Below are 21,708 nucleotides of genomic sequence, written 5' to 3'. Positions count from 1 at the left end.
GGGAAAGATCTGGGAATGTTTTTTTCTTTTAATAGTTGGTTCTGGCTTGGGGCGACCAACTCCGGCAGAAGCAATTAAAGGGTACCAGCAAGGTTTGAAGAAACAGTTTCCTCAACACGAAAAGTGGTCTTCAGTCCTCTTCCAGCATCAGTGGTCCCTTGCCATTGACTTCTATAGAGTGCTCCTGATGCAAGGGATACAGGATGATGTAGATGTTCAAAGCTGCTGTGTGGCTGATGGGGGTCTTCCTAGGGCCCCTCATTGGTCCACAATACCAGTGGGGTGACTTTGGCCACAGGGGTCGACGTCCCTTGAAGTCCTCTTTGGTCCAGCAAAAGTCCAGTTGCCACAGGATTACTGGTCACAGAGCACAACAGTTTCAGTAATGTCCTTCTTTTGGTGATAGCTCTCCTTCTGGGTGACTAACCTGCAATCTGACTACTCTCCTGGGTCCAGGAGACTCTCGTGCAACATTTGTGCATCTGGTTTTGGTCTCCAGGCTGCACTGCGATGAGAAGCGACGATCCAGTGATCTTGACTACCAAATTGCCCACACAAGCTTCTTCAGCTTTTGTGGCCCTGTGCTGCAAAGAGGAAGTCAGCCACCTGCCTCTTAGAGTCTTTGCTTCTGACTGTACTCAGAGGAAGACTGCAGCACGTGCAGTCCAACTTCGTGCAGCCTCATCCTTGACAGTTCTAGGGTCAGTAGGGCGGTTCTTCTGTCCTCTTCTCCAAGCAAGCAAGATCTAGGTGCCAGGGGTGCCACTTTTATGCCCAGAAAGTGCCTTAAGGGGAGGTTGCAGTCATTAGCCAATGAGCTACTAGGTTCCCACCAGCCTGATGACAACTTCTGTTTAAGTGGGGCATCTAGCTATCCCAGACTTTGTTATTCTGCCAACTCCCAACATGGTGGGACCGCTCTCTTGGTGTGTGGATTTCAGTAGCCAGCCCTAGAGCTGAGCCTACCTGTGGGGTACATGCCCATGAAAAAAAGCCAATGTTTCCCCCTCTCTGTCCCTGATGTCAGCTTGTCAGCCCGAACAAAAGAGCAGCCCCTCTAGTGTGTTCACCATTCGCCCTTCAAAGGTGGCTTCCCGAAGCTCATCTTTTGGCCACACCCTTTTTGACTTCTTGCCAGGAGGAGGTAACACTTCCTCCAAAGGCAGTCCTCTATTGTTACCTATCCTGGGAGCCATTGACATGTCTACCCAGGCCGGCAGAAGGTTGTATCATGGACAGCCTCATCAAATGACCACTGGAAAACTGGCCAAAAATGAAACAACTTTTTAAAAGTTGGAAACAAGTTACTTTAAATTTGACTTGAGCATCAAGTCGGGCTTAATGTAGAGAGTTGTTTGATACAAGGGAGAGTGCGCAAGACTGGTTTGGTTGGCCCCAGAGGCCGACCAAACAGTCAGGGCCCACAACAGTGGGCAAGTCACTCCCTCCTGCCCTCGAGCAGGACCGCCCACCCGCCCGCCCCCAACCAGGCACTTCTGCTTTCTCGCAGTGCGAGAAGCAGAAACATAAAATGGTAAAACTACCATTTTATGTTACTGCTTCTCACACTGAGAGAAAGCAGTGAGGCGATGCCCCAAAGCCCCAGTGGAGGAGCTTGCCCACGGTGGCAGCTAACTCTCCTGCCTGCTGTAGTCACAGTCTGAGCACTGGAACATCTTCAGATAGTGCGACTCATTGCACAAAAGGGAGTAAGCTCGACGTACTGCAGGGCTCAGTCAACTGCACTTCCAGAGGAACTGACTGACTCTTTTGTGGTGAGAAAATAACTTGTGGGGACAATTAAATGAAATTTGCGCATAAAACTAGTAAAATGGGGTACTTTGCATCTGTGCATGATACCTGCTCAAACCGGATCTAAACCTAGGAGAAAGGGAGAGAGCGAAGGGAAGTAGATGCAACATCAGACTTATACACAGTTGTCTGTTGCAGCATGCGCATCTGTTGCCTGTCTTGTGTAGTACTGAGTCTTCTGGCTGTATAAAATATTTAGCTTTAACAAAGTAAAGCACTGGGTTGGACAATATGTTATTGCACTGCTGTGTGATTGTTACGTTCTGAGCTTGAAGAACCCCCAAACCACGTATTTGAGAAGCAGGGGCGTAACACAGGCCCCCGCAGCCCCTGCGGTGCGTGGGGGCCCGAGCTGCAGGGGGCCCCCTCCGCACCGTACTCAGTCCTGAGAGCTCCAATGTAAACATGGAGTGGGGGCCCCTTTATGTACCTTAAAGGGGGCCCCCTCAACTTTCGTTACGCCAGTGTTGAGAAGCCTGTGACTGCTCGCCATCACTACCACTGAAAGTCAAGTCCTAAACAGGTTGGACTTGGACCAGTTTGATGAGCCATCAGAGGCAAACGCCCCAACCTCTACGATTGAGTTTCCACAGTCTATGCTTGTCCCATTGCTCCTAAACGGGATTGGACCGCCACATAGAAGTGAATATTTTTTAAATATGTACCAAAACAAGAGCTGTTGATCCAGTGGGCTACTGTACGATAGTTACATTACTTTTACTCCTGCTTTCTAGAGAAAACACATAATGAAATACACAATATAAGTGAAGGATGGTCTCCACTCAACATTCTAGCGGCCACTGTTGGAGACATCCCTCAGTAGAAGTGGCACCATTATTAGAACCTGTTTCAATTTCATTATACCCACAGGTGATTATATCATTGGGAAATGCTGCAAGGATATCAGAGCCGTGAGCATATTTGTGCACATGAGATTCACACTTTTATGTATTGCTCGCTCCTGGACAGACTCCGGTTGCAGATATCTGATGTTATCGAAGGAATATGAGATATGAAGTTACCTATTCAATCACGACTTCAATGATCAGTATTGCTTCACCTCATTTCAGTTGGACTTTAATGAAGTGCGTGGGCGCAGGGCTGAGGAAAAGCCCTTTCCAGGAAAGAAATTGCACAAAAAGATGAAGCATGAGGAATAACCTTTCCATGCATCCAGTAGATAGGTGAGAAAAAAGGAAATGTAGCCTTTGATGCTCCTTTATAGGCATGTAGAAGGAACCGGGGACTCATGCTCTGATCCTAGCAAACATTTACAGTTTTCTGCCTCCAACTAGCTTGCAAAGAGAGAGAGCAAAAACACGATCAGAAAAAGCATAACCTTTGCCTATGTAACACATTCCAACACCACAATCTGCATTAAACCTTGAAGTGCGAAAGTAGCCCAAAAAGTTAGTTTTTCCTCTGCCTTAGTGCAATTGTCTTACTTTTGCTCTGTCAAAAATGGCCTCGCTGCATTATAATTCTATAATTTTGTGCTACAGACATAATGAACCCAAAAGTAATATTTTATCACTATTGAAAATAAAGCAAAGGACTAACAATCCTCAGATCAATATTTCCTCTTTTATTTTGCTTTTACAAGAAAATAAGACTGTTCTACTTTTTACCTTTCCGTGTTTGACTTTCACGAATCATGAACGCACCCCCATGGTTGTAGTCCAACAGCAACAACTCCTCTGCTTTTTCACGGCTTATGCCTTCGTACAGCCAACTTTTAAAGAGAAAAAAAGAATTGTGTTAAAACCCAGCAGAAGGGACAATGGAATGGTGATTCTAAATCCAAATGCTTATGTCTAGAAAAGGGTTCAGCATAAACGTATTGCACAACTAGCAGTCAGCAACTTTAACCCTTAGAAGTGCAATTTTTCACAGCACAGGTATTCTCCACTGATTCATACCAGGAGAGTACTTAACCGTCTGTGTAGTAGATAATACATAAATATTTCTAAATGGATGATGTTTCAGTGCATTAAGCATGCAGTGCAATTTATCTACGGTCATCCACCCATATTTAAGTGTTAAGAACCAAGCTTGCCCCTTTAAAAGTTGAGATAAGTTGAAATGGGGGACAACTAGAATTCTCGGCTTTAAAGGAGCCATTTTAGTTTATTTTTGGGCATGCTTGTACCACACACACCAGCAAAATAGGATAGAGCAGGCATGTTACATTTGAATCCCACCTCTTGGTACTTATAAACCAAGGATGCAATATTCTTAAAGTTAGGAAACTTTATTTTATTCAGAACAGGTGGGACTCACCATAGATTTATGAGCTTACAAGATAATGCTAGGCAATTCACTAAAAACATGAAAGGACTCTCACAAGTCCATTTAGTAACCGACTAAACTGGTAAAGGACACAGGTATGACCCGAGACCCCGCACACATACATTTATTGTCTCCAGTAGGTAGAAACGTGTTGGAAGTTCTACAGTTCCCAGCCAGGGATACCTGGAAGTTAATGTAGCAAAGGTTATTTGCCATTACAATACAAAACACTTCCCAACCAAAAATCATCTTTTTCAGTATAACTGGATCCTTAAATTACAACTCGATGCTCCGCTGCTGTCTTCCAACCCTAAAGTCATTTTGTCTACCAAGTACCCAGATAGCAACACATTACTCACTAAACATAGAAAGAATGCACAAAAACACATGACTGAATAAGGAGAACTGCAGACACTTTTTGGAGAAATAAATAGCACATACAAATTTCGCCAAGGGCAGAAAAGTATTTTTGTGACTCTTATATGCACATATAATGGCCATTTACAAAGCTATTCTTCACAGCATTATGTCTCAAATGGCATTCGTGAATTTGGAAAAAAGCACTTCAAATTCTCAAACAAGCTCTAGCTTGCAAACTGCTACAACACTGAGCAACAAGCCCTAAAAAAAGTAGTCGATTACTTGCTGCTTGAGAAATGGAATTTAGTTGAAACTATTTTGGAGAACAATGAGGTGTGGCAAACAATACCTCTAGGAACTATACCTCAGCCAGTTGTCAATTAAAGCAAATAATGAACAGCCAACACACTTCAGTTCAACTAAATTCTGTGCCCTCCCCAAGGGACAAATAACAAATATTATATACCTGCTCTAAATAACAAATTATCATAGAACCAGATGTCCAACAAGTCTGGAAGCAGCAGGTATATCGTTTTATGATGTTGCACAAGTTCAGGAACTAAACCTATAACATCTTGAATGTTAAAACTTTCAAAACCCTGAAGAGTTGCAAAAAGATGTAGTAACTCAACATTACATATGTCTGGGCCACGTGTGACCCATCAGAAACATTGTCAACTTCTCTGATCTTTCAGCTTACCTATTTGTTAATTGATTCAGAGAGAACATGAACTGAAATGTACTCCACCTGCCTACTGAAAGGGCATTGCACTGGCACTGTGGTCTGGTTATCTGAGACTGAACACGAAGCTTCTTCGCTTCCTTTTTTCCAAAGGCAAAAGCTGAGATACTCACAGATTTCATAATGCAGCACATATGTGTTATTCTATTAGCTCGCTCGCCGCTATTTCTACGCCTGAAAGATGCTCTGTCGGGGAGATTTAATGATGGTGAAACCAAATTCAATACAAATGATCTTTCTGCGACAAGGTTGGAAAACGTAAGTCTTTTTGGTTATCCAACTAATATATATAGGATAAAGTACCCCCTGCAGTACATTATATGGATATTGCAAGTCACCAAGGAGTTCCATAACCCCATAGAGGAGCAAGGCAGGCTTTCTTTATATGGTCATGGAACTCCAAGGTAACTTGCAATATCCTGGTGGTCACACCATCGCCTTTCCCACAAACCACTTAAATCCCGGGTATGAAGCACTTTCATATAAAATAGAGAGCATGTCTGCCGACATGAAGAATAAAAATAGAATCTCTAGTGCAAAATTAAATACATAAAAAAAGTTGTGAGATATTTGTTGTAAGAAGATATCTGAATCCGATTAAAACAAGTCATTTTTTTAAAGGTGCAGTAGCTCGGAATGTGTGGAAACATGCAGAACGATTCTAACTTTTCTATAATTGTCTAAGAAGTGCAAAAAATGAACATGTTACCAGAACTATCTTATTTCTGGTTGTCACTCTGTAGCTACAAAAACAGAGCAGAAAGAAAGAGAAGCCATGTTTCATTTTTGGTCTGCTAGAATTATGCTCCGTGACCCGTGCTGCTTTTCCCCTCGGCTGCTGGATCTGGCAGCAAGCATTGTGATGTGAGAACTCAGAACACAGCTGTAATAAATTATTATAATTGAGTTTTGATGTGTTTTCTTCATGTGTGTTCAAATATTTTTATTGAATTTTAGCGCAAAAACAAAAACAACAAGCATCTGCAATGCAATAGGTGTCGCATTTAAACGGGTTGAGCTATTGGCATTGTAAACAACAACGCTTTTGATTTATGTTTTGGTTTTTAAATAAAATATAAATAAATAAAAGGCTTTGTAATTTACAATGCCAAGAGCTTAAACTCTCGCAAATGCGAGACCTATTGCTTTCCAAATGCCTGACCCTCCTGTCCTCTTGCAGTAAGAAACTCATTACAGAAAATAGTGCTTACAGACTAAAGAAGACATACCATGTATCAACCGAAGTAAAAGGGCCAGTCCTCATGGGAGGTTACAAATGAAGACTAGGCGGTACTAAGGAGGGACTAAAAAGCCTATTAACGAATCAGAAGCCAGCATTTACGAAGGACAATGACACAAGTCAATGACAAATATGGGCTGAGAGTGGGAGGGGCTTCAAGTACATACTCCAATACAGCATAACCTGCAGAGCAGCGCATGCGCTGCCCAGGCTCGACCTAAAAATACAGTGATGTTCACATGCCTGCATAACATACATGGTGGCTATAGAAAAGAACATGAACAGGCCGCAGATTATGGTATAATTGACTGAATGTTCTATGTCGGATTCCAACATTATGCAGGAATACATTAAAATGGATATGGTTCACCAGACAATAGAACAAAGCCATAAACAGACTTCACCATTCTTGGCAAGGCAATGTGCAGGAATACTCACAAGTATTACAAGCAGTACATAGGGGAATAAAAAGAAATGAAAAACGCGACGAAAATAAAAATGATAGGTGTCACACCTTCGCTCTACACGTATCAGCCAAAAATACACCAAAGCAACTGTTACCTGTGAAGTACTTTTGCCACATAGTTGCTAGGTATGTAGCATTCGTTTCCTGAAGCTACAGACGCCACATTCCACCACTCACCATCCCTGCAAAACAAAGAATCTTAGTTTCAGACAATTTTGTGCAGAACACAGAATACTGATTATATTCTAGTGGTCCCACCAAAGTGGTGCATTACCCCCAAAGTAGTTTGATTCAGCCATTGCAAGCATCGTGTCCCAAGATCAAGATTCAGTTGGAAGGGGATATGTACGAATTTTAGAGATGTACACAGGATCATGCCACACCATGAGCTGTGGTATACTGTTTTAGAGCAAGAGAACATTTACTCCCACTTACGCCTGCCACACAAAAATCTCTGCTTCTCCACTGTGGACCCCATCAGAACGGCATGCTCTATAGTGTTTGCTTCAGTAATCGCACACATTTCTCAAGGAAATCTGCTCCGAGATCCTCCTTGGTGTGTTTCTGGGATTGCCATTGAAATGGAGTTACATTAAAAGTGGAGGGCTCTCAACTTCTACGAGCCACAAACTTAGCTGAAATCCATCTTATGTTGATTTATGGTGAGGATGCCCAAAGTAGAACATCCTCGGTTATCCATTGGCTGTCTTCTACACGTCTCAGTCAAGCTGCTACATACATTTGCGCTCTATAAAATCATACTTTAAAAGTAGGAAAGTATTCACCTAAACATTATCACCTATAATAATATCACTCATCCGTGTAGGTAGATTAGGAGCTTCCCCATATAACCAGTGCACTTTATGTTGTATTCGAGTTAAATAGTAGTATCTACATAGGTTGTGATGTTCAAACCCACCATGCCATCGAAGCATCGGTATCATAATTGCCGGAGGAGGAGAGCAATCATCCCAGTATATTTTAAGGCTCCATTTGGCCAGCCTTTTCAACCATGTTCTGGTAACTGGACCTGGCAGTGATAAACAATCATTAAACAGTGCTCTCATCCCTATCAGAGATAAAAGTAAGACTTACCCAAATGTCAATAGATGTTTTTTGTCTGCATGGGAAAGTCTCCATATCTGATGTGTTTCCTCAAACCTACTATCAGCCTAATGCTTGAAATTGTTGTTTGCCACTAGGAAACCAATGCCCACCAACTATTCACGTGGACACCCAGTGATAATGTGGTTAACTGTGTGGCAAGAACATTCCAAATTTCTACGCACTCCATAGTAGGCATCGTTGTTAGGGGGTCCCTTTAATACTGTAACCAATCGAAACATAAGGAGAGGAGGCCAGATCAGTGTAGAGCGTGTCCATTTCTTGAAAAAAATAAGGACCACATTTATAACTGGACAGGACCTGCTTCTATTACCTTACTTTAGTCAGTTTTCCTTGCATCCCCACATATTCAATAACACAGGTGTCTCCAATCAGTCAATCGCGAGCTACCCTCCCAGCCTTGAGTTCATTTTTCTCTAAGAATTGCAGTAAATAAGTGTTGCATTCTCCTTTTAAAGTTAGGCAAAGGATATGTGTATTTTTCATTTATAAATAGGCTGCAGATAGCAGAGCCTGAAAATGAGCAGTGCTCCACTCTGATGTATGACCCTAGTGGATTACAGAGGTTCAGAACTGAAGCACTAAGGTATTTAACTCTAAAATAAAAGTCCTTCTTAACTCAATATTGGAACATGAGAACAACATTATATTTCTGAATGCTTTGATATAAGAGAAAATTTAAATTCATTGTTAACTTAATGATTAAGTTAACTCTTCATTTAAATTTTCTCCCTTTTCAAAGTGTCACATTTACAAACACCCGACATCTTGCTGCCAGTGGCTGGTAGACCCGCTGCCATATTTATAATTTTCTTTTAAATGGGAGAAATTTAAAGTGAAGACAAATGTTTCTATGAAACATTGTCTTCATGTTTTTCTCTACTTTACATAAAGCCAATTAAGTCCTAATGTTTTATGAAGCATGTTTCTGCACTTTAAATTTCTTACATTTAAATAAATAACTGTATTTTCCTGTTATAAGTATGGCACCATGTATACAGGCCACTGGGAGTAATATGTCTGCTGTTTGTAAAGACACTTTGACATGGGAGAAAATTAAAATGATGAGTTGTAAGTAATGCATACAAACATAAAGTTAATTCTTCAGTTGCATTTTCTCCCATTTCAAAGTGTTGCATTTACACACAGCAGTCATCTTGCTCCCAGTGGCTGCTAGACACACTGCCATATTCATAACTGAAAAATACAGCCATTTTTTTCAAATGGGAGAAATTTAAAGTGCAGAAAAATATTCTATCAAGTGCAGAAAAATGTTCCTTATTACGAACATTTTTGCAGAACATTTTTCTGCACTTTAAATTTCTTCCATTTAAAAAGTAATTGGTTGTATGTTTGGGTTGTACATGTAACAGTACCACATATAGCAAAAGGTATGTCCTATTCCACATGTACATATGACACAGGCTCTCAGTCACCTATACATATATATCCCATTCATTTATACACACACATTCATACATCCCCCCAGACCATGCACTCACTGACACACATGGCAGCCCTATCATAGTACCCCAAGTCACAGTATTTTGTTCAAACCATTTATCGGGCAGCGTGGCCTGGAAACATGGCTGACTGGATGTGAGCTTCTGTCCCGCTATACAATATAATCCTGTCATAATACTGTAACCTACTGCCTCTTCAGGACAAAACTGGTGGAGTCACTGCTCGTGACCCTCCGGTGTCCGAAAAAATCCAGATACACCGTCGACATGAGCTGCGGCGAGGAGCTGAACTGGAGACCAGGCCCAGTTGGGCCTGGACCTGTGGCATGCATCAGCCCTTTGCATCTCACACGGGCCACCACTAACCTGGTGGAGAGAGGCAGTTTGAAAACACCCATAGGACTTTGGGGGCAAGAGAATCCTGGCAGTGCTGAAAGCGCTGGAAGCAGCGTCCGCGAGTCGGGCAAGGAGCTGCTGCTGCTAATTCTGGACCCGCCGGATCTGGGCCTGGGGCATGGGTCGGCCCTTCGCATCTCACCCGGGCTGCAGCTGGTTCTGAGGAAAGGGGAACAATTGCGGGTCGCCTGAGTCGTGCTCCCAGAGACTGTGGAGGCAAAAACACCTTGCTGACCGACAAAGTCGGGAAGCTCCTTCTGAGGCTTGGCCTCTTCAGCGGGCAAGGCTGACGATGCAGCCTGCACTGAATGGCGGCCGACCCTCGGCTTTTCCACAAATCACTAAATCGGGAGGTGGCAGCGGCCGCAGGCCCCATAGTCTTCTCATGGTTGCAGGGTGCCAGCGTTGGAGAGCGCACAGAGCTGTCGCCCTGGCCCTCGAGCCGGACCAATCTAGGAGAGAGGGCTTCATAAACTGGTGTAAGCCTTAGGCTTGGTACCTGGCACCCTGGTACGCTGGTAAGCTAGCCAAGAAACCACCCCGAACATGGGAAAAGTCAGGCCGGCGAGAGCACACGCGGTGAACAACATTACACAATACACAACCCCGTGCCAACTTACCCGGAGAATAACATGGGAATTGGGCAAAAATGATGTCAGCCATACAAAGGTCACGCACTGCTTTTGAACATAAAATCCAGGCTGTCTCCATTGATATCAACCTCTTAGGACAGACTTACGGAAGGTAGCTGACAAAGACTAATCTGCTGAGGGCAATATAACTGAACTACAGAGAGAAATTGTGGTCCTCAAACACCAGTGGCTCAGATGACTACCTTCACAGCAGACCTGGAGCGGCATGCAGAACATGCGGAGGGCCGTTCCAGATGGAGTAACGTTTGAATCCTGGGATTTCCAGAGAGAGCAGAAGGGTCATCAATGGAACAATTCCTGGAGAACTATGTGTGGACTGAACTTAAACAAGAGGGTCTATCCGAGCTGTTTGTGGTGGAGAGAGCACACAGAGCCCTAGTGCCGCATCCACGCCTGGCCGCACCTCCTCGGGCCATCATCGCCAGGATCTTATATTACCGCTATAGAGACTTAATTCTCCGGGCAGCACAGGAGGGGCCAGTCCCCTATTTAGCAATGTTAACATCGGCATTTACCTAGACTATACTAAACAATTGCAGGAGCAACGTAAATCTTTTCTCAGTGTCAAGCAGAAGCTGAGGGCCCTCAACCTTGGGTACATGACCTGTACCAAGCAAAACTCAAAGTGCTGCACCAGGAGAAGGCACTTTTTTTGAACAACCAGAGGAAGTCAGAGTGTGGTTCGAGATTACATGCTAACCCGCAGACTCCTGGGCATGGGGGACATGTCCCAGCAGACCCTCGAACTGCAGCCTTGCAAGGGTGACCAGCCCTAACTGTCATTCCATGGAGCCTCGGAAAGTCACGATCAGTGATGATGGCACCATGCAGCTATGCACCATTGATCTGTCAATCATTGAACGGAGTAAGGATCTACAGGCACAATCGGAAGGAACTGATACGGACATCTCCAGTCTGGCACCAGACTTTGTGGCATGGTTGCCCCGGAGGTGGGGATTGGGGTGACTGAGCATTATGAATGAGGGTGACTAACTGAGAGGAGGGTGGCCAGAAGAGCTAGCTATATGGCATCCCGAAATGTGAGTAACTGCAAGGTTAGCCAACGGGGTGATTGTTGTATGCATGTCAACACCCTGAAAATATGTGGAGAGAGTAGAAATTCCTGGGTTGAGGGAACATAGGCTGTCTTTCTCTATGGCTACTGACTCGTGTGTTCAGCCTCATTGATTGAAGGAATGGGTGCACATATTGCAGAATGTGAGCGATTAGTGGACAAGAATGACTGACCGGGATGCTGTTCGGAAATTGAGTACTAGCCAGGCGCCTTTGGACAGGCAGGGGTGTGGTGCGAGTCTTGGTTCCTGCTATGGGTGGACATCATTAGTCATATGTTTCACTATATTTGTCGGTGGGTGGGTGGGCACTTTAGTTTATGTTGTTTGTTCACTATTAAAGTTTCTCAGCAGCAGACGGGTGGTCTACAGGGGATGAGGCAAACCACATCACATATCCAAAGCAAGGATGGGGCGACTTATAAAGACTTAACCTGCAATGTCTGGGGACTGGGTAAATACGTTAAAAGGTACAAGATACTTACCTTCCTTAAGCGCCACAAAATAGACATTCCATGCCTGCAGGCGACCTGCCTGGATGATGCAGGTGCCACGAGATTGGCCAAGAAATGGAAGGGACAAGAATATAATTCCTCCTTCTCTACATATGCCTGGGGCACGATGATATGGGTGGCTCTGGAAGTCCCATCCTCTCTCACATACATGTAGGCAGATGTGGGGGGCAGGTATGTCTTCATGCAGGGCACCCTATATGGCCAGATTGTAATTATATTCAACAACTATGCTGCCAACATCGACGATCCCGCTTTCTTTCACTCAGTACATGATCTGATCACTCAGGAGGTAAATTTGACCTCGCTGTGGCTGGTAGACTTCAACTGTATCTTGGACCCTCCTTTAAACAGTACCCCTGCTAGGACAGGCACGAATCCAAACATGACAGCTGCACTTCAGGAGGTCATGGCCAACATATGATTGGTAGACGTATGGCGCCTAAAACATCCAGATCAGAGCATATACACTTGTCACTCTGGCACGCACAATAAATACAGCAGATTGAACGTGGTACTGGTAGCGGGGTTCCCAGACTAGACGACATTTGAAAAATGCATTTGACATGCTTCCTATCTGATCATTCGTCTGTTTGTTGCACTGTTGCAATGGGGGAAGTAGCGCTGGGAACGCAGTCATTGCAGATGCCCACGGATATACTTGAGGACCTTATAGGGTGTGAGACACTGTCACTCTCACTCACTGGCTACTTTGAGTTGAACTGGGGCTCCACTGGGAGTAGATCCGCGAAATGGGAGGTGCTTAAGGCAGTACTGAGGGGCACCTGCATGGGACTCACTTGTAGGCTCAGTAGATAGCTGAATTGAGTAGGGAGGAGCTGTTTCTTACAAAGGTTCAAGTGGCACACCCACCTAACGTAGCCTCATTTAGGGAAGAGCACAACATACGTGGGCATATTACAGATATTTGGGACCACTTTGAAACAGTACCAGCAGTAACTGCACCATATGGGTGACAAGTCTGGTCGCCTTTTAGCCTGGATCCTGCTTAGGGAGCAGGCACCTCCTGTCACAACGTCTCTAGCCTTCCCGGACGGCACCAGAGTTACCTGCAGGGCAGCCATTGTAGATATGTTCCGTACACATCTACACAGCAGACCCTAACTTAAGCATGCTTGTCAACTCCCCTTTTCTAGAGGAACTAGACATTCCCAAGCTTGGGCTGGTGGCGTCGGAGACATTGGACGAACAGTTAGGACTGGAGGAACTTAGAGCAGCGCTAAGTATGATCCCGTGAAATAAGACACCCAGTAATGATGGCTTCCCACCTGAATTTTACCAAGCGTTTTCGGCCACGTTAACACAAGGACTCCTGGAAGTCTTCTTAGAAGCATCAGAGGCGGGTGTATTGCCCCCGACTATGCGGAAGGGCGAGTATGCATGCTCCATAAACCGGGGGAGAAACAGACAGCCCAGCAGAATATAGGTCCCTCACAATTATAAACGCAGACGTGAATGTGCTAAGTAAGTCACTGGCCAAATGATTGGCACCTCATATGCCGCAAATGGTCCATGAGCACCAATGTGGCTTCATTCCGGGTTGAAGTACAGGCATGAACCTTAGGTGCCTGGAACATGACCTATATGAGGCCAAACACCGAAATGAGGAGCTAGCACTTCTGGCAACTGACCTGAAAAATGCGTTTGACACCATTGACTGGGGTTATTTGATCCAGGTACTGCAGGTCACAGGCTTTGACCCTCGTTTCTGTGGATGGGTCCAGCTCCTGGAAGTTGAAGGAAGTGGCCCTCAGGGGCCACCCGGGTTATCTACAACCTCTTACTCGCCTCCTACCAAAATGAAGAGTTGGTCAGACAGTAGAGAATACAAAAAGTTGTTTATTAGCAATACTCTGCAGAGGAGTCCAATCTGACCTGCACCCTAAAATGTCTGCCGAGGGACTGGCCCCCCAAAAGTCTGCAACGCATAACCATTCCTCCCAAGAACCTCCAACCATGTCCACAGTGGAAAGTTACCGGCTTAGGCCGAACATAAACAAAGGAGGCACAAAAGGATGGGCTATCACCTGCTAGATGGGTGCACACTATCACAGTCTCAAGGTTGCCGTGCTGGGTCTCAGCATCTCCTAACGTGGGAGCAGAGCTACACACACGGATAGGTATGCGAAGGCAGAATGGCCTATTCATTAGTAAGTCAGAAGGCAATCTTGAACAGAAAAGAAAATAATAACTAAATACAGTGTTCGGCTGAGGCAAGCAAGACGAATAAAGAGGCCTAGTTCAGACACAGCCTAATAGGGATTAAGAAATACAAAATGGAGTCACACTCGCTAACTGAAGGTCACACATTGCAGGGATAACTCAGTGGGTTGCATAACGTGGATACGAATGGTGTCTAATTTAGCCGCACACTGCTGACCTAATATAACACAGAACAGGTGTATAACGAGAATGGGGTTTTCAAACCTACCAATGTGGAACCAAGCGCTAGAGTGCAGGTGGGGCATTACTGCTTGGAGGCATGGACATTGGGCCGGGGAACACGGCAGGGATGTGGATTATCTCCGCTCTTGTTCGCGCTTGCAATAGAGCCGGTGGCCATGTGGGCATGGGGAGCAATGTGGGACTGGGGCATACAAATTGGTGAGGTACGACATGTCATTTGGTTACATGCTGATGATGCCCTGTTTTACCTCTCCTCACCAAGGGTCGCTTTGCAGTGGCTATTGCAGCTGCTCAATGACTTCAGCAACACTTTGAGTCTTCACTTAAATCATAATAAGTCCTTGGTATTCCCTCTCGCCTCAATGGTGGGCACAACAGTGGCTCAACTGCCGACCTTGGCCTTCTCTGGAAATTGAAGCAATTTAGATGTCTAGGGATTCAAGAAGCACACACCAGATCACTACAACAACACCTAAACCTGGACAGGGTCTTAGAGGTCTTAAGTTAATCAGTGGCCATCTGGAACGCATTGCCGCTCTCCTTAATGGGCAGGATGGTGATAGCCAAAATACTACTGCTCCCAAGATGTTTATATGTATTGCAGAACTAGCTTTGCCTACTCCCAGCCACAATCTTTAAGCAGTTTGACTCCATCCTTCTCTCACTCCGATGGGTGGGCCGACTCAGTAGGGTGGCCCTGACGACACTGACTAAAGGATTGAGGATGGGGGACTGGAAGCCCTGCGTCTCAATCTGTATTATTATGCTGCACACCTCCTACATTCTGCCAGATGGCTGGATCCTTATGAGAACTGGGAGAAACAGCTACTGATGGGTGGAGTTGCAGCAGAACATGAACCAGAGTTATTGATGGAGGGCTCAGGGACTTCAAAGGAACTTCCATCATAGTCTGACAAACCACCCTCATCTGGCAGCGATGCGCTCAGATTATTCTGAAACGGGCACCATTCCACAGGGAGCTTAGGGTATGGACGCTAAAACCGATTAGACAGTTAATGGACAACATGTCCTTTCAGGCGTGGCAAGAGGGTGGGTGCGCACACCTGAGGAGACGTTCATCTCCTTTGAGGAGGCTTGCCAAGAATTCACACTCAGCCTGGTCATTTTTTACATCATGCTGGCCTGGCCTAACTTGCCAAGGTTACCTTGCCCACTTACCCTGCAGCGCCCACCCCCTCACAAAAGCTTGGGATCTTACTAACCTGCGGATCAGGATGCCACCTAACAGCGCTGCTATACAGGGCTATGCTCGCGGATGCAGCTGGGCCCCCTCCTCGGGCCCGCATAGCATGGGACTTAGACTTAGATACTCTGCTTGGCGAAGGGGACTGGACACGGGTCAGAGAGCTAATACTCCGTCTCATGTAACACCTGCTTTAAGCTGGTACATTACAACTTTCTCCATAGGACTTACCTCACTCCCAAGGACATGCGGTGCATGACCCCGATCTGCATGGATAGTTGCCCTTGCAGTGGGGTCAGTGGCGCTGACATTCTACATTTAGAATGGCAATGCAACACAGTTTAAATCTTCTGGAGAAAGGCGGTCACTGACATAACAAGAATCACGCACTTGAATATGATCCTTTCCCCTCAGTGTTGCATCCTAGGCACCATCAAATGACCTAAAGGCAGGAAGATATGATATACATCTTTACAACTGGTGATGGTATTGGCCAGACAAAGGGTCGCCATCACCTGAATGGGACAGTGGGCAATGGAGACAGCACAATGGAAAAAAGATATATTTGAGTGGTCTCTGGCAGAGGAATCCCATATGAAACTCAACAGGCAGGACAATAAGGTGACTGATGACCTGTTGGACTGGAGAGATTTGTGTAACACACTCCTAGATCCGGAATCAGGTATAGATTCAGCGGATAGCGACAGCGCTGATGACATCAGTGAGGGGCACACTTGTAGGGGATCCTGTCTCAGTTGAACCTAGGTGGAGGTATGAGGCATTCCTGCAGTATGAAAGTGGATGTTTTCTGTGGGGTATTGTGCACCCAGTGTGCTTGGAAATATTTAATGTAAATGTACTATGTATGCCTCATCTTCCACTGTACATACCACTGCTTGCTGATTTTTTTTTCCTTGTACTGTTTACAAAAGTGAAGATAAAGTTGAAAAAAAAACCATAGTATTGGGCTCCATGGACATTAGGTTTAGTCAATGAAGCTGGGTGAGGGGGTGTCTGGAAAAAATGCACGAGTTACTTGGCCTCCAGTAGCTCACAGCGATTTCATAGTATTGGGCTCCATGGACATTAGGTTTAGTCAATGAAGCTGGGTGAGGGGGTGTCTGGAAACAATGCACGAGTTACTTGGCCTTCAGTAGCTCACAACGATTTTCACTGATCAGAAGTAGCTCTCATTACAGAAAAAGCTGGAGACTCCTGCATTAACACTACTTAATCATTCTTGCTTCTGCTTCAATGGCACACCACATTCAATAACATCAGAAATCCTCTGGTTTAATGAGGAATGCACAGTAAGCTAGTGGACCTTCAACTTGTACTATTTTTCTTACTCTGCCCCTTAAGTGTAACTCGTGCATGAAGGTTGAGGACTCAGAGTTGATCGGGGGAACATGGGGGCCAGCCGAGAGCTCTCCTCTTGTGCTCTAAAATTTAGGATGTAGAAGGGAGGATATGGCCACGTAGGGCTTTTCTGCCGGCTAAGGCTGGGAAGAGAAGCTTTTTTGCGGTAAGCAGATGTTCGGGAGGCCTGCTGCCTAAATCAGACACGAGGTTCCCTTGGAGGTGGGTGGTGGCATGGCTGTTTGGAGGAAGGTGGCAGCAGGACTCAGTAGAGATCACTGAACTTCAGCTTGGATCTCTCTCAGGGGCATCACAGGCAGCGTCAGCACAAGTTGGTGGCTGCCTGCGATCACACTGCAGATGAAGAGACTCTCATTTGCAAGAGAAGAGGAAGGGCCTTGTGGTAAATATTTCTCCTTTACCGGGACTGAATTTGATACAGGAACATAGTAAAATAGCTCAATAAAATGAGAGGCAGAATCCGTGGTATTAGAGGTTCGGAATGGGCTTTATTCCATTAATTCGATTATAATCGGTTGCTCCCAATGTTCCGTCACCACGAAGGTTCAGGAAGTGAAGCACACACTTTATTGACAAGAAATGACTTTTATAGTACATACATTATAATGAAGTGAATACAGTAGGCGTAACAATTGATAAGGACATTGACGTTTGGTCTGCGTAACCGAAAATGGGTGTAATAATGAGTAAAAAGGAACATGATTGGTTATGATGTAATACATAGGTGGATCTATAAGATAATACTTGGCATAGATGCGCGTGCAGCAGTATGACGTGTAATTGACGTGTAACTAGGGGGTGACGGGGACTTGACATTTAGCTCTATATGTGGAGACGAGAAGTCTGGGGGGTCAAGTCAACCTAATCCCAAATCATATCTAACATCCTATGTTTAAAGAACTATGTTATCCATAAAAGAGGGACTCTCGGACAGAATCTATTCTATACTGACTGTGCGTGCGTGTACAAGCGTCTAAGTGTCTACACTGAATGCGAGGGGGTAGGAATATTCCATGGTAACAAGGCTATGAATTACTTGCATGAGGACAGAGAAGCCGGCCTTTTGCTCGGTAACTGGAAGAATGTTTACTTAAGCTACTAGGCAGGAATGCATCGGCTGAGGGGGAAGCAGATAATTCGAAGGTGAAATACAGTTCTTGGCAGAGAATAGGCTGATGTCAGGCTTCGTGAGCCGCGCAGAGAATGAGACAAAGTTCATGGTCACAGATGCAGGCTCGGACTGGAGCTTTCAGAGGCAGAAGGCAAGAGGAGTTTTGATGACAGAATCAGGGCCTACTTGCCTGGACTGTAAAGTGGCATAAGTGAACCATATAAAGCCGGTGGCCTTTCATATTTAGGAATGGAATATCCGGCCTATTCATGGCGGATCTGTCAAAGGACATGTTGACGGTGGACGCACATTTATTTGCGTCTTCATAACTGGAACTGGAGGGAACATACATGTACTTGTGACATGCTCATGGAACCGTTGGGGTCCAAGATAGGGGACATAACTGACCAGAAAAATCCATATTTCCACATTCCCTCCTTGTCCCCTACTTGCCCTTCAAGAGATATCAATCTTCATCAATCCATTGATCTGTTCATATAGCATCATTTGTTCTTCTTTCTTCTTCCGGGATCTTGAATGAAAATCTTGATGTGGAATGCACGATGTGGCACACAGACCACAAATCGCTGGTCCACATTGTAGACATAGACAGCAACTGAATAGTATGAGAAGGCCAATACCTAGGAAGGATAAAACTCTCCATCCCCAGGCTGATACCGCATTCCAAAACCAACTGGACCAAGTCCAAGTGCCTGGGTTCTGGTGTATCTGGCTTACAATCTTATGAAGGCGAGTGATGGCTTTATATACAGATGGCGAATTTTCTGGTATGAATACGCAGCAGCTTGATCCGATGACCCTACAAGCTCCGCCCCTATCAGCCAGGATGACGTCAAGGACAAGACGATTTTGAAGCACAACAATCCGCATAGCAGACTGCTCTTCCGTTAAATTGCCTAAGGCGGAAATAGTCTCATTCACTACTGCTTCAAGGGTTCTAGTTAATCTACGTATCAGCTTACTATTAGTAACAGTACCTATATAGGGAAAGATGACTTTATTAAAATCTACATACTTGTCCCATGCCGTCTCAGTGTAATCGACAATGGGGAGATCTCTCCGTTCTCTGTTGTGTACTAAATGAATATTTCTGTAATAATCAGGAGGAGCTAGGAAAACAGGTGGCAAAAGGAATGCAATGTAGCAGGTACCATCCCAATCTAGAGGTAGACGCATATATGCAGTCTGACCACATATAAAGTAGGAGTGGCGAGAAGCTCTAAATGAAGATTTTCCTTGATCACTGAATTCTACTATAGTAGTGCATTTACTATGGCCCATATGTATGGAACCAACCTTTCTTACACATAATTCACCCCTCGCTGGGAATACTGACATGGTGGGTAAGACTAGTTCAATTTCAGATACGACATTTAGAATCATGAGATTAGGTGTAAAATTACCTAATCCATATACTTCATTTTCTAGATCAGTTCCTGTTCTTTTGGGGCGACCCTCCTTGTCAGGGTAGCAGACTTTGAGTAAAACTAGGTTCAGGTTTCCCCATATCCAATGATCTTGGTAAACTGCTGTGTCTGAGTCTATGGAATTGATTAAACTGAACCATGCTCCACAGGAGCCATTGTGTGTAAATGGGTGTGGAAAGAATGGCAGGACTCCTTCATAATTCTGATAGGGAGGGAGTCGGCCACACACCCAACAATTAGTAGCATTACTAGTCTGATGGGAATGATGTAACATACTAATGAAAGTGTTATTGCGCAGCGCAAGTCTATAGGACAATTCATGCGGGGGTAAGTCACTAAAAGAATGTTCTGCAATAACATTGTGAACATTTCTGGCAATAGGGTAATATATGTGCAACAACATACTGGTAATAATTATTAAAAGACTTAAGGAAAACAAAATTAATAATGTCCCTATACAATGGCTACGCAGTGATTTACAATACGCCTGTCGTTTCATCATTTTTCGCGACTGTTCATGATTCAGGTCTAGAGGATACATGTCAGAGACAGATTCAACCGCTTCACCTAGGAGAGGACTTAAACAATCAAACCGTCTGACGTCCTAGGCCTTAACTTAACTTTGTAAAGTTCGCTTTCAGTTTTTTCCACCAAAGGAAGTTTTGAATCAGTCTGTGAGGGAGTGCAGGGCACAATGTCTATATCCGAGGATTGTCCATGAAATTTTTTGATATGGCTTGAATGAATCCAGCCCTTGCGGCCCTCGATCTTCACGGCTGTTCTTGTGGTCAGCAGAACCAACTTGGGTGTCTTCCACCTGGGCTCCAGCTGAGTCTTTCGGTCGAAATTCCTCACAAAGACGAGATCCCCCGGAACTACGTCATGGGGTTTCACCTCAGTGTTGTCAGGAAAGGCTGCAGCTACCTGTGAACGACAAGATTGTAGTGCAGACATCAAGGAAGCCAAGTAATCTGTCAGCATATTACAGTCAATATCAGTTATTTTGCGTGGTATAGGCGTCCCCCACATATTTGGTGGTCTACCGAAGATCACCTCATACGGGGATAGCCCTGTTCGTGAATGTGCTACCATTCTCATGTAAAAGAGTGCAACGGGTAACGCTACTACCCAGTCGATACCTTTTTCTCTGCATATTTTGGACATTCTGATTTTCAGTATCTGGTTATGTCTTTCTACGAGACCTGCTGCTTCGGGGTGTCGGACACAGTGGAATTTCCACTGATAACCTAACAGAAGTGAAACGTGTTTCATTAATTCGGATGAGAACGGCTGGCCGTTATCTGAGTGAACAACACGTGGTAAACCGTATCGTGGGAAGAATTCTCGAACCAACTGTTTGGCAGTAGTCGGGGCAGTGTAATCTGAAACCGGGTACGCCTCTGTCCAACGGGACAGAGCGCAGACAACTAAGAGAACATATTTGAATCCTCGACATCGTTCCATCTGGATATAATCCATCTGTAGGACTTCAAAAGGGTGATCAGGAGGATGAAATCCACCCTGTTCTACGGGAACACTTTTTCCTGGGTTGAACTGGCAACAGATCATACAGGTACGGACCTTTTGTTTGGCTGCTGCTCGTAAATGTTTATTAAACCAAATGTGTTGAATGCTGTCTAGCATAGCTTTTTCTCCTAGATGTGCCGGACTATGTATAGTGTTAATTATAACTTGGACCATTGAATCAGGAAGGAACCATACAGACTTTTCCTTCATCATCCATCCTTGGTCCGTTTGGATCCCTCCTAATTCAGTCCATTTCTTTATTTCGTCTGGTGTAGCATGTGTCTGTATGTCAATTACGTCAAGAGTAGGATCTTTAACTGTCATACAATGTGTCGGCATCGGGACTATTGTCTTTGTCATGTCGGGAGTTTGAGTTTGAGCAGTCTGTTTAGCCGTTCTGTCGGCTAGATCATTGCCTTGGGAAATGATATCAGTAACTTTCGTATGAGCTTTACATTTCATAATTGATATTGCAGTAGG

General features: G+C 44.8%; 1 protein-coding gene across 1 annotated transcript in view; it reads right to left on the bottom strand.

The window, feature by feature from the left end:
• Window positions 1-21,708, bottom strand: part of LOC146812046 (src-like-adapter 2) — a 335,850-nt gene that overhangs the window by 99,899 nt on the left and 214,243 nt on the right. Inside the window, exons 4-5 of the mRNA XM_085619021.1 lie at window positions 7,005-7,091; window positions 3,441-3,544 (exon numbers count right to left, since the gene is read on the bottom strand). Of these exons, the coding sequence (XP_085475147.1) occupies window positions 3,441-3,544; window positions 7,005-7,091 (191 nt within the window). The remainder of the gene's footprint in view (window positions 1-3,440; window positions 3,545-7,004; window positions 7,092-21,708) is intronic.

This window comes from Triturus cristatus, chromosome 7 (genome assembly GCF_964204655.1).
Source record: "Triturus cristatus chromosome 7, aTriCri1.1, whole genome shotgun sequence".
Lineage (NCBI taxonomy): Eukaryota > Metazoa > Chordata > Amphibia > Caudata > Salamandridae > Triturus > Triturus cristatus.
Note: the sequence above shows the minus strand (reverse complement) of the source record. Positions and strands in the feature narration are given on the sequence as shown.